Here is a 14,537-nt window from a genome sequence, read left to right on the forward strand (position 1 = left end):
CACAGTAACAAACATCACAACAGGTTGGGGGGGGGGGGGGGCACAGTAACAAACATCACAACAGGTTGGGGGGGGGGGGGGCACAGTAACAAACATCACAACAGGTTGGGGGGGGGGGGGGGCACAGTAACAAACATCACAACAGGTTGGGGGGGGGGGGGGCACAGTAACAAACATCACAACAGGTTGGGGGGGGGGGGGGCACAGTAACAAACATCACAACAGGTTGGGGGGGGGGGGGGGCACAGTAACAAACATCACAACAGGTTGGGGGGGGGGGGGGGGCACAGTAACAAACATCACAACAGGTTGGGGGGGGGGGGGGCACAGTAACAAACATCACAACAGGTTGGGGGGGGGGGGGCACAGTAACAAACATCACAACAGGTTGGGGGGGGGGGGGGCACAGTAACAAACATCACAACAGGTTGGGGGGGGGGGGGGCACAGTAACAAACATCACAACAGGTTGGGGGGGGGGGGGCACAGTAACAAACATCACAACAGGTTGGGGGGGGGGGGGGCACAGTAACAAACATCACAACAGGTTGGGGGGGGGGGGGGGCACAGTAACAAACATCACAACAGGTTGGGGGGGGGGGGGGCACAGTAACAAACATCACAACAGGTTGGGGGGGGGGGGGGCACAGTAACAAACATCACAACAGGTTGGGGGGGGGGGGGGCACAGTAACAAACATCACAACAGGTTGGGGGGGGGGGGGGCACAGTAACAAACATCACAACAGGTTGGGGGGGGGGGGGGCACAGTAACAAACATCACAACAGGTTGGGGGGGGGGGGGGCACAGTAACAAACATCACAACAGGTTGGGGGGGGGGGGGGGCACAGTAACAAACATCACAACAGGTTGGGGGGGGGGGGGGCACAGTAACAAACATCACAACAGGTTGGGGGGGGGGGGGGGCACAGTAACAAACATCACAACAGGTTGGGGGGGGGGGGGGGCACAGTAACAAACATCACAACAGGTTGGGGGGGGGGGGGGGCACAGTAACAAACATCACAACAGGTTGGGGGGGGGGGGGGCACAGTAACAAACATCACAACAGGTTGGGGGGGGGGGGGGGCACAGTAACAAACATCACAACAGGTTGGGGGGGGGGGGGGGCACAGTAACAAACATCACAACAGGTTGGGGGGGGGGGGGGGCACAGTAACAAACATCACAACAGGTTGGGGGGGGGGGGGCACAGTAACAAACATCACAACAGGTTGGGGGGGGGGGGGGCACAGTAACAAACATCACAACAGGTTGGGGGGGGGGGGGGGGCACAGTAACAAACATCACAACAGGTTGGGGGGGGGGGGGGGCACAGTAACAAACATCACAACAGGTTGGGGGGGGGGGCACAGTAACAAACATCACAACAGGTTGGGGGGGGGGGGGGGCACAGTAACAAACATCACAACAGGTTGGGGGGGGGGGGGGCACAGTAACAAACATCACAACAGGTTGGGGGGGGGGGGGGGCACAGTAACAAACATCACAACAGGTTGGGGGGGGGGGGGGGGCACAGTAACAAACATCACAACAGGTTGGGGGGGGGGGGGCACAGTAACAAACATCACAACAGGTTGGGGGGGGGGGGGGGCACAGTAACAAACATCACAACAGGTTGGGGGGGGGGGGGGGCACAGTAACAAACATCACAACAGGTTGGGGGGGGGGGGGGGCACAGTAACAAACATCACAACAGGTTGGGGGGGGGGGGGGCACAGTAACAAACATCACAACAGGTTGGGGGGGGGGGGGGGCACAGTAACAAACATCACAACAGGTTGGGGGGGGGGGGGGGCACAGTAACAAACATCACAACAGGTTGGGGGGGGGGGGGGGCACAGTAACAAACATCACAACAGGTTGGGGGGGGGGGGGGGCACAGTAACAAACATCACAACAGGTTGGGGGGGGGGGGGGGCACAGTAACAAACATCACAACAGGTTGGGGGGGGGGGGGGCACAGTAACAAACATCACAACAGGTTGGGGGGGGGGGGGGGCACAGTAACAAACATCACAACAGGTTGGGGGGGGGGGGGGCACAGTAACAAACATCACAACAGGTTGGGGGGGGGGGGCACAGTAACAAACATCACAACAGGTTGGGGGGGGGGGGGCACAGTAACAAACATCACAACAGGTTGGGGGGGGGGGGGCACAGTAACAAACATCACAACAGGTTGGGGGGGGGGGGGCACAGTAACAAACATCACAACAGGTTGGGGGGGGGGGGGGCACAGTAACAAACATCACAACAGGTTGGGGGGGGGGGGGCACAGTAACAAACATCACAACAGGTTGGGGGGGGGGGGGCACAGTAACAAACATCACAACAGGTTGGGGGGGGGGGGCACAGTAACAAACATCACAACAGGTTGGGGGGGGGGGGGGCACAGTAACAAACATCACAACAGGTTGGGGGGGGGGGGGGGCACAGTAACAAACATCACAACAGGTTGGGGGGGGGGGGGGCACAGTAACAAACATCACAACAGGTTGGGGGGGGGGGGGGCACAGTAACAAACATCACAACAGGTTGGGGGGGGGGGGGCACAGTAACAAACATCACAACAGGTTGGGGGGGGGGGGGGGCACAGTAACAAACATCACAACAGGTTGGGGGGGGGGGGGGCACAGTAACAAACATCACAACAGGTTGGGGGGGGGGGGGGCACAGTAACAAACATCACAACAGGTTGGGGGGGGGGGGGGCACAGTAACAAACATCACAACAGGTTGGGGGGGGGGGGGGCACAGTAACAAACATCACAACAGGTTGGGGGGGGGGGGCACAGTAACAAACATCACAACAGGTTGGGGGGGGGGGGGCACAGTAACAAACATCACAACAGGTTGGGGGGGGGGGGGGCACAGTAACAAACATCACAACAGGTTGGGGGGGGGGGGGGGGCACAGTAACAAACATCACAACAGGTTGGGGGGGGGGGGGCACAGTAACAAACATCACAACAGGTTGGGGGGGGGGGGGGCACAGTAACAAACATCACAACAGGTTGGGGGGGGGGGGGCACAGTAACAAACATCACAACAGGTTGGGGGGGGGGGGGGCACAGTAACAAACATCACAACAGGTTGGGGGGGGGGGGGGCACAGTAACAAACATCACAACAGGTTGGGGGGGGGGGGCACAGTAACAAACATCACAACAGGTTGGGGGGGGGGGGGGCACAGTAACAAACATCACAACAGGTTGGGGGGGGGGGGGCACAGTAACAAACATCACAACAGGTTGGGGGGGGGGGGGGCACAGTAACAAACATCACAACAGGTTGGGGGGGGGGGGGGCACAGTAACAAACATCACAACAGGTTGGGGGGGGGGGGGGGCACAGTAACAAACATCACAACAGGTTGGGGGGGGGGGGGGGCACAGTAACAAACATCACAACAGGTTGGGGGGGGGGGGGGGGGCACAGTAACAAACATCACAACAGGTTGGGGGGGGGGGGGGCACAGTAACAAACATCACAACAGGTTGGGGGGGGGGGGGGGCACAGTAACAAACATCACAACAGGTTGGGGGGGGGGGGCACAGTAACAAACATCACAACAGGTTGGGGGGGGGGGGGGCACAGTAACAAACATCACAACAGGTTGGGGGGGGGGGGGGCACAGTAACAAACATCACAACAGGTTGGGGGGGGGGGGGCACAGTAACAAACATCACAACAGGTTGGGGGGGGGGGGGGGGCACAGTAACAAACATCACAACAGGTTGGGGGGGGGGGGGGGCACAGTAACAAACATCACAACAGGTTGGGGGGGGGGGGGCACAGTAACAAACATCACAACAGGTTGGGGGGGGGGGGGGGGCACAGTAACAAACATCACAACAGGTTGGGGGGGGGGGGGGCACAGTAACAAACATCACAACAGGTTGGGGGGGGGGGGGCACAGTAACAAACATCACAACAGGTTGGGGGGGGGGGGGGCACAGTAACAAACATCACAACAGGTTGGGGGGGGGGGGGCACAGTAACAAACATCACAACAGGTTGGGGGGGGGGGGGCACAGTAACAAACATCACAACAGGTTGGGGGGGGGGGGGGCACAGTAACAAACATCACAACAGGTTGGGGGGGGGGGGCACAGTAACAAACATCACAACAGGTTGGGGGGGGGGGGCACAGTAACAAACATCACAACAGGTTGGGGGGGGGGGGGCACAGTAACAAACATCACAACAGGTTGGGGGGGGGGGGGGCACAGTAACAAACATCACAACAGGTTGGGGGGGGGGGGGGGGCACAGTAACAAACATCACAACAGGTTGGGGGGGGGGGGGGGCACAGTAACAAACATCACAACAGGTTGGGGGGGGGGGGGGGGGCACAGTAACAAACATCACAACAGGTTGGGGGGGGGGGGGGCACAGTAACAAACATCACAACAGGTTGGGGGGGGGGGGGGCACAGTAACAAACATCACAACAGGTTGGGGGGGGGGGGGGCACAGTAACAAACATCACAACAGGTTGGGGGGGGGGGGGGGCACAGTAACAAACATCACAACAGGTTGGGGGGGGGGGGCACAGTAACAAACATCACAACAGGTTGGGGGGGGGGGGGCACAGTAACAAACATCACAACAGGTTGGGGGGGGGGGCACAGTAACAAACATCACAACAGGTTGGGGGGGGGGGCACAGTAACAAACATCACAACAGGTTGGGGGGGGGGGGGCACAGTAACAAACATCACAACAGGTTGGGGGGGGGGGGGGCACAGTAACAAACATCACAACAGGTTGGGGGGGGGGGGCACAGTAACAAACATCACAACAGGTTGGGGGGGGGGGGGGCACAGTAACAAACATCACAACAGGTTGGGGGGGGGGGGGCACAGTAACAAACATCACAACAGGTTGGGGGGGGGGGGGGCACAGTAACAAACATCACAACAGGTTGGGGGGGGGGGGGCACAGTAACAAACATCACAACAGGTTGGGGGGGGGGGGGCACAGTAACAAACATCACAACAGGTTGGGGGGGGGGGCACAGTAACAAACATCACAACAGGTTGGGGGGGGGGGGGGGGCACAGTAACAAACATCACAACAGGTTGGGGGGGGGGGGGGGCACAGTAACAAACATCACAACAGGTTGGGGGGGGGGGGCACAGTAACAAACATCACAACAGGTTGGGGGGGGGGGGGGGCACAGTAACAAACATCACAACAGGTTGGGGGGGGGGGGGGGGGGGCACAGTAACAAACATCACAACAGGTTGGGGGGGGGGGGGGGCACAGTAACAAACATCACAACAGGTTGGGGGGGGGGGGGGGGCACAGTAACAAACATCACAACAGGTTGGGGGGGGGGGGGGCACAGTAACAAACATCACAACAGGTTGGGGGGGGGGGGGGGCACAGTAACAAACATCACAACAGGTTGGGGGGGGGGGGGGGGGGGCACAGTAACAAACATCACAACAGGTTGGGGGGGGGGGGGGCACAGTAACAAACATCACAACAGGTTGGGGGGGGGGGGGGCACAGTAACAAACATCACAACAGGTTGGGGGGGGGGGGGGCACAGTAACAAACATCACAACAGGTTGGGGGGGGGGGGGCACAGTAACAAACATCACAACAGGTTGGGGGGGGGGGGGGGCACAGTAACAAACATCACAACAGGTTGGGGGGGGGGGGGGCACAGTAACAAACATCACAACAGGTTGGGGGGGGGGGGGGCACAGTAACAAACATCACAACAGGTTGGGGGGGGGGGGGCACAGTAACAAACATCACAACAGGTTGGGGGGGGGGGGGGCACAGTAACAAACATCACAACAGGTTGGGGGGGGGGGGGGGCACAGTAACAAACATCACAACAGGTTGGGGGGGGGGGGCACAGTAACAAACATCACAACAGGTTGGGGGGGGGGGGGGCACAGTAACAAACATCACAACAGGTTGGGGGGGGGGGGCACAGTAACAAACATCACAACAGGTTGGGGGGGGGGGCACAGTAACAAACATCACAACAGGTTGGGGGGGGGGGCACAGTAACAAACATCACAACAGGTTGGGGGGGGGGGGCACAGTAACAAACATCACAACAGGTTGGGGGGGGGGGGGGCACAGTAACAAACATCACAACAGGTTGGGGGGGGGGGGGCACAGTAACAAACATCACAACAGGTTGGGGGGGGGGGGGGGCACAGTAACAAACATCACAACAGGTTGGGGGGGGGGTGGTGGTGAAAGGGTTAAACTGTGTTCTAAATAGCATCGTGGGCGGAGCTCCCATCTGATTACATTGAGGCAGAACGTCTGACCTCAGAGAGATAGGGTTAGTTATAGGGTTAGTTATAGGGTTAGTTATAGGGTTAGTTATAGGGTTAGTTATAGGGTTAGTTATAGAGTTAGTTATAGGGTTAGTTATAGGGTTAGTTATAGGGTTAGTTATAGGGTTAGTTATAGGGTTAGTTATAGGGTTAGTTATAGGGTTAGTTATAGGGTTAGTTATAGGGTTAGTTATAAGGTTAGTTATAGGGTTAGTTATAGAGTTAGTTATAGGGTTAGTTATAGGGTTAGTTATAGGGTTAGTTATAGGGTTAGTGTAACTGAGGGGTACAATTCCCTGACTGTATTAATCAAGTATGGTATCATTAAACCACTACCGTCTTATGTACATTATACTGGCCATACCGTACACGAGTATATGATGAGAACACTTCCCCACAATGAATCGGTTCTACACAAAGTTGTCTTTAAGTATTTATTAGCAGCAAGAATACATAATATACTTTACTTGAATGCGCTTATAAGGCAAAGGAATGTGCGTAGGCAAATCAATAATGAATGTCCATTCTCATATTACGCATGAGATAATAATACAACTTGAATATTAGGAATTATATCTAGGGGATACTGGTAGGGGGGTTCCTACCGGTTGTAAGCCAGCAGGGGGAGGCAATGCTCTAATGCAAAGTCTGGTTCCACGGGGACTCAATAAGCTCCTGCTCGGGGAGGCGGTATTACTCCCTGGATCAGCGGACGAAAGGCAGCCGCTGTAATCCCAGTATGCGTGCAGCACAGGTGGAAGCCGGTCAGCCTCTCCAATAGAGACGGGCTCGAATGATGTTCCTCACGGTAGATCCCACAGCAGTGGGTGTAGACGACTCTTATCCGATCCAACAGCCTGGTACAAAGCAATAATAATAATACTCCAGCCGGAAAGGGGCTCTGCATTCCCCGGTGTAGATCCTCCAGTGCGCGGTACTTCACATTAACTAAGTTGAACTTGACGTTATTCAACCAAGCTCTGATACTTTCCTATCCTATTCGCACGCGGCTATAAGTGCTCTATTTAGACGCACGGTTGCTCCCTTCACTTGGTCGTTGACTCGTGATGAAGGCTTTACTAGTAAGGAGCGAACGATACGTTGAACAAACGTATTAGGATAAAACAAGACTCTATTTTGGGGCAATACGGGCCCACTTCACAGCACGTTGTATCGTAGTGTGAGGCTTCAACTTGTTACTAAGACTTGAACTGAACTGAACTACTTCTGTATTCACCTGCGCCATATTTATATGTTGGGCGAATAAACTAGTACCAGCCTTATTTCTGTCTCGTAGTCCTGGGCAGAACCAGGCATGTACAGACATGTCTTGACGGTAGCTTTGAACTCGACTCTGGGGGTAAGACACTGGCGCTGGTGGCACGCCATCCAATAAGAGAACGAAATATTATGGTCTGTAGTAGGTTAAAGGGATATTCCGTGTATATGTACAAAGAATACACAAGGGATATCAAACTATATACAAATATTATGCAATATATATCAATCAATAAATACATATATTCGGTTTAATCTGACCCTTTGTAACAGTTAGTTATAGGGTTAGTTATAGGGTTAGTTATAGGGTTAGGGTTAGTTATAGGGTTAGTTATAGGGTTAGTTATAGGGTTAAAGGTTAAAGGTTAGGGTTACACTCACCATGCTCAGCTCCTTCTGATACTGTGGCATCTTCTTCAGCATCTGGGAGAGATCCTTTATGTTGGCCTAAAGAACAAGAGAGATCCTTTATGTTGGCCTAAAGAACAAGAGAGATCCTTTATGTTGGCCTAAAGAACAAGAGAGATCCTTTATGTTGGCCTAAAGAACAAGAGAGATCCTTTATGTTGGCCTAAAGAACAAGAGAGATCCTTTATGTTGGCCTAAAGAACAAGAGAGATCCTTTATGTTGGCCTAAAGAACAAGAGAGATCCTTTATGTTGGCCTAAAGAACAAGAGAGATCCTTTATGTTGGCCTAAAGAACAAGAGAGATCCTTTATGTTGGCCTAAAGAACAAGAGAGATCCTTTATGTTGGCCTAAAGAACAAGAGAGATCCTTTATGTTGGCCTAAAGAACAAGAGAGATCCTTTATGTTGGCCTAAAGAACAAGAGAGATCCTTTATGTTGGCCTAAAGAACAAGAGAGATCCTTTATGTTGGCCTAAAGAACAAGAGAGATCCTTTATGTTGGCCTAAAGAACAAGAGAGATCCTTTATGTTGGCCTAAAGAACAAGAGAGATCCTTTATGTTGGCCTAAAGAACAAGAGAGATCCTTTATGTTGGCCTAAAGAACAAGAGAGATCCTTTATGTTGGCCTAAAGAACAAGAGAGATCCTTTATGTTGGCCTAAAGAACAAGAGAGATCCTTTATGTTGGCCTAAAGAACAAGAGAGATCCTTTATGTTGGCCTAAAGAACGAGAGAGATCCTTTATGTTGGCCTAAAGAACAAGACGCATTCTCAAGAAAAATGCCATGACATTTGTAACAATTACTGAACAATAAAATCAAAACTATTAACAACAACATACCTTATCGGTCGACATCCTCTTGCTCTCGCAGAACGTGCGGAGCAGCTCGGTCACTTTCCTGTAACGAGTTAAAGAGTTTTAGAGCCTCAGGTGGAGGAAGTGGATGTACTCTACTATTGCAGGTGTAACTATGTAGGATCAATAAAGGAATATCTTGCACTATGACAGTAATTGTGTCAAACTTACTTGCCGACGTCCGCTATGTGCATATGTCTGAGCTGCACCCATAACTCATCATCTTCATCCAGTAAAACCTCCTTCTCCTTTGAATCTCCAATTCCAGTTGTTTGATAGCTATGAAAACACAGAAAAGCTATGAAAACACAGAAAAGCTATGAAAACACAGAAAAGCTATGAAAACACAGAAAAGCGACGGCACAATTTCTAGCAAGGCATTCCAATTATATAGACTTCTATATGACCTGAGATGCACCTCACTCACTCACTCACTCAGTAACTCAGTTAGCCTCTCTGCCCCAAGTGGCCGCTCACAGGAAATGCACTGATGCATCTATGCCAGTGTGTCCTTCTTGGTATAGACGGGTTTCTATTTTGTAAACACATTGGACCTCATTCACCAACATTGTCATAATATTTCTCTTACGACGACCTCCTTGGAAGGTCATGAGAGAAAGTCGACGACAATTACCCCCGGATTCACCAGCGCGTGGAGAGGCCGTCTTAACTCGCCAAAATGATCACAGCTGCGACGCCCAGAATGAGATACGTCACTCATTGACAACTTGAACGCGTGTTCCAGTTTACTTCATTTGCACACAGACACGCCCGTCCAGCTCATTATAATGCGAGGGCCGTGGGCAAAAAATGGTTCAGCCTTGCCCTGTATTCAACAGGTAGCGAGGAAGCGCTTCGCGACGGATCAAAATTTGATTAAAATGTATTCAACCCAATCCCAGGGTCGCTACAGTATTGGCATCACACTATATAATATACCTATAGTGGAATAGACTATTAATATTCCATACACGCACCAACGTACTGTATAGTCTACCTGCGTAATGAATGAACAGTAGGCTTATATTATTCGAATGACTTTGTTTTATTAGATCAGATACTGCGCGGCTGCCCTACAGTCGTACAGTACGTACAGTACACATCTTAGCATGACATCTCCACAGAGTCGGGGGCGTGAGCGGACCAGACGCCCCAGTGTCCCACAAAAGGCGTGTTGGTCGATGTCGACCTGCAGTAAATGTAGTAAACTGGCACGAGACATGTAGGACATTAAACCTGTAAGCGGTGGTGCGCTCGACTGAAACCTCAAACGATTGTGGCCGTGCCACGCAGAGTCCGGTGCGCTCACAGCACGCCCAACTCCGTGGCGGCCTTAACCCTTTCACTGCTACACGACAGCCGGTTAACCCGTTGACTGAATGCGGAGCTAATGATGCTAATGATGGAGCATCGCCGTCGGTTGTGTGATAGTAAAGGGCTAACCTTCTGTCGTGTGGCAGTGAAAGGGTTAAGATGGCACGCTAAGATGTGTACTGTACGTACTACTATGGGGCAGCTCATACAGTATATACCATCTCCTAATGATAATGATAATAAACTGGACTTTTGAAGAAGTCTTTATTCATCACGCAGCGACACATGCGATGGGGGGCACACAGGAACACAAACGCAATTATTTTGGGTTGCCGATGAAATTGAGTCTCGGCGCTTGACCCATCCAGTCGTCCTTTTTTTAATCATACTTAGTCCATGACTAAGACTATAGTCATATTTATTTGAATTATGATTAATTAATTCCAATGACACTCCCCTGACTAAAAGTTGTTTCAAACTAAAACTGCTGGATGACATTTAGCCAAATCAGCAGCACGGCTGACCCCTGACCCTAACTCACCTGTAGACATCCTGGCTGACCCCTGACCCTAACTCACCTGTAGACGTCCTGGCTGATGTCCAGCAGGTCGTAGGCCATGGCCTGGAAGGTCAGCTCGTGCAGAAGGGGCGAGATGGGGTCAAAGCCACGATCCACAATCAGCAGCTGGGACCGTGCCTTATCAGCACCCTTAAGATAATATATTACTTTATTGATCCCATTAAAGGAAAACTCCCAACATTTTGGGAAATTAGCTTATTTGCCATCTACCCTGGAGTTAGACAAGAAAATGCATACCCTTTTCTTCTTTGTGCATGAGGTAGGAGTAGGAAGACGTTGGGAACTAGGCTAATGGAGGAACCCACTTCCAGTGACTGACGCTAAGCTAGGCTAACGGTGCGTGTCTTCCTACTCCTACTGCACGCACAGAGAAGAAAAGGGTATGCGTCTTCTTGTCTAACTCCAGGGTAGATGGCAAATAAGCTAATTTCCCAAAATGTTGGAGTTTTCCTTTAAGACAACCAACAGAACACATGGTAAGAATGTGAACAATACATTGTTGAGGTGTTCTAAGCAGTAAGATCCCCGACATAGTAACTGTGTTGACCAGTGTTAATACATTTTAGTTTTAATCAAATCTTTGGCGTTCGTTTAAAAATGGAATTTCCGCTGTTGGGCATTAGGTCGAGGTGTCTGCCCACAAGAGCTTAGTGTCGAGAGTCTACAGATAAGATATTAACCCTTTCACTGCCACACGAAGGCCGGTTAACCCTTTACTATCACACAACCGACGGCGACGCTCCCATCATTAGCTCCGCGGATCGTGTGGCAGTGAAAGGGTTAACAAACTCCTGCTACAGACACTTGAAATGTTCTCTTTAGGACAGAAGTGAAGTGGAGGAGGGCAGACTCAGCACTTCATGGGGTCAGGGTTCATACGCTTCCCTTAAAGCCAGAGTTAATATGTCAGGAAATCTTTTTATAGAAGAGATGCAGAGGAAGCCAATGCTACATGTTGTGACGAACATCAGGTGTACTTAGGAAGAGAGAGAAAATGGTAATACGTGCCTTTTGAGATCCAACTCAGGCGCAAGGAAATGTCAACTATGAAAGGTAGAGAAGAGGAAGAGAGAGAGAGAGAGAGAGAGAGAGAGAGCAAGGTCCCAGGTAGAGGAAGAGAGAGAGAGAGAGCAAGGTCCCAGGTAGAGAAGAGGAAGAGAGAGAGAGAGAGCAAGGTCCCAGGTAGAGGAAGAGAGAGAGAGAGAGAGAGAGAGAGCAAGGTCCCAGGTAGAGAGAGAGAGAGAGAGAGAGAGAGAGAGAGAGAGAGAGAGAGAGAGAGAGAGAAAGGTCCCGCGAAGAAGATTGAGAAAGATAATCACCAGGAAGTAGAAACAAAAGCAGCACAAACAAAGTAGAAACCAAGCGGCACAAACACATAAGGGCTTGTGTCGATATTATAGCGGCGGCTTTCAATCGTTCCTAATGAGGAACAGCATACAGCCGTCTAGTAGGGGTGGGGGGAAATATCGATACGTAGTAGTATCGCGATACTTTGCGTGGCGATAGATACTGTATCGATATTTAATTATTTATAAAAAAAATTATATATATTTTTTTGTATAAGGAAGTTGCATTGTTCATTTCAATACCTGTAATAGTACAGTAGTCCACACACACACATGTGCATTCAGCCACACGGACACAAGCCCTGAAGTGTGAAAAGTGTTGGAGCGGCATCATCTCAGTAGGAACCGGTTTAATAAATAATGAGGCCGAGCTGGTTTAGCTTCGTAACGGGACTAGGATGAGTTGGTTTTAACCCTTTCACTGCCACACGACAGCCGGTTAACCCTTTCACTGTGACAATACAGAAGGTCAGCCCTTTACTGTCACACAACCGACGGCGATGCTCCATCATGCGGAGCTAATGATGCTAATGATGGAGCATCGCCGTCGGTTGTGTGATAGTAAAGGGCTAACCTTCTGTCGTGTGGCAGTGAAAGGGTTAAGCCAAGAGTAAAAGACAGGATAGGTGGGTGGTGTGGTGCAGGATAGGTGGGTGGTGTGGTGCAGGATAGGTGGGTGGTGTGGTACAGTACAGGATAGGTGGGTGGTGTGGTGCAGGATAGGTGGGTGGTGTGGTGCAGTACAGGATAGGTGGGTGGTGTGGTACAGTACAGGATAGGTGGGTGGTGTGGTACAGTACAGGATAGGTGGGTGGTGTGGTACAGTACAGGATAGGTGGGTGGTGTGGTGCAGTACAGGATAGGTGGGTGGTGTGGTGCAGGATAGGATAGGTGGGTGGTGTGGTGCAGTACAGGATAGGTGGTGGTGTGGTACAGTACAGGATAGGTGGGTGGTGTGGTACAGTACAGGATAGGTGGGTGGTGTGGTACAGTACAGGATAGGTGGGTGGTGTGGTACAGTACAGGATAGGTGGGTGGTGTGGTACAGTACAGGATAGGTGGGTGGTGTGGTACAGTACAGGATAGGTGGGTGGTGTGGTGCAGTACAGGATAGGTGGGTGGTACAGTACAGGATAGGTGGGTGGTGTGGTACAGTACAGGATAGGTGGGTGGTGTGGTGCAGGATAGGTGGGTGGTGTGGTACAGTACAGGATAGGTGGGTGGTGTGGTACAGTACAGGATAGGTGGGTGGTGTGGTGCAGTACAGGATAGGTGGGTGGTACAGTACAGGATAGGTGGGTGGTGTGGTACAGTACAGGATAGGTGGGTGGTGTGGTGCAGGATAGGTGGGTGGTGTGGTGCAGTACAGGATAGGTGGGTGGTGTGGTACAGGATAGGTGGGTGGTGTGGTACAGTACAGGATAGGTGGGTGGTGTGGTGCAGTACAGGATAGGTGGGTGGTGTGGTACAGGATAGGTGGGTGGTGTGGTACAGTACAGGATAGGTGGGTGGTGTGGTGCAGTACAGGATAGGTGGGTGGTGTGGTACAGGATAGGTGGGTGGTGTGGTACAGTACAGGATAGGTGGGTGGTGTGGTACAGGATAGGTGGGTGGTGTGGTACAGGATAGGTGGGTGGTACAGTACAGGATAGGTGGGTGGTGTGGTGCAGTACAGGATAGGTGGGTGGTGTGGTACAGGATAGGTGGGTGGTACAGTACAGGATAGGTGGGTGGTGTGGTACAGTACAGGATAGGTGGGTGGTGTGGTACAGGATAGGTGGGTGGTACAGTACAGGATAGGTGGGTGGGTGGGTGGTGTGGTACAGTACAGGATAGGTGGGTGGTGTGGTACAGTACAGGATAGGTGGGTGGTGTGGTACAGGATAGGTGGGTGGTGTGGTGTGGTACAGGACAGGATAGGTGGGTGGTGTGGTGTGGTACAGGACAGGATAGGTGGGTGGTGTGGTACAGTACAGGATAGGTGGGTGGTGTGGTGCAGTACAGGATAGGTGGGTGGTGTGGTACAGTACAGGATAGGTGGGTGGTGTGGTACAGTACAGGATAGGTGGGTGGTGTGGTGCAGGATAGGTGGGTGGTGTGGTGCAGTACAGGATAGGTGGGTGGTGTGGTACAGGACAGGATAGGTGGGTGGTGTGGTACAGTGCAGGATAGGTGGGTGGTGTGGTGCAGTACAGGATAGGTGGGTGGTGTGGTACAGTACAGGATAGGTGGGTGGTGTGGTACAGTACAGGATAGGTGGGTGGTGTGGTACAGTACAGGATAGGTGGGTGGTGTGGTGCAGTACAGGATAGGTGGGTGGTGCAGTACAGGATAGGTGGGTGGTGTGGTACAGTACAGGATAGGTGGGTGGTGTGGTGCAGTACAGGATAGGTGGGTGGTGTGGTACAGGATAGGTGGGTGGTGTG

The 14,537-nt window shown here is 52.1% G+C and overlaps 1 protein-coding gene across 2 annotated transcripts in view; it reads right to left on the reverse strand.

The window, feature by feature from the left end:
* stxbp2 (syntaxin binding protein 2) overlaps window positions 1-14,537 on the reverse strand; it is a 72,581-nt gene that overhangs the window by 36,163 nt on the left and 21,881 nt on the right. For both annotated transcript variants that reach the window (XM_084329923.1, XM_084329922.1), the window contains exons 9-12: window positions 10,764-10,894; window positions 9,043-9,150; window positions 8,857-8,914; window positions 7,988-8,053 (exon numbers count right to left, since the gene is read on the reverse strand). In XM_084329923.1, the coding sequence (XP_084186049.1) occupies window positions 7,988-8,053; window positions 8,857-8,914; window positions 9,043-9,150; window positions 10,764-10,894 (363 nt within the window). The remainder of the gene's footprint in view (window positions 1-7,987; window positions 8,054-8,856; window positions 8,915-9,042; window positions 9,151-10,763; window positions 10,895-14,537) is intronic.

This window comes from Notolepis coatsorum (genome assembly GCF_963971535.1).
Source record: "Notolepis coatsorum genome assembly, chromosome: 14".
NCBI lineage: Eukaryota > Metazoa > Chordata > Actinopteri > Aulopiformes > Paralepididae > Notolepis > Notolepis coatsorum.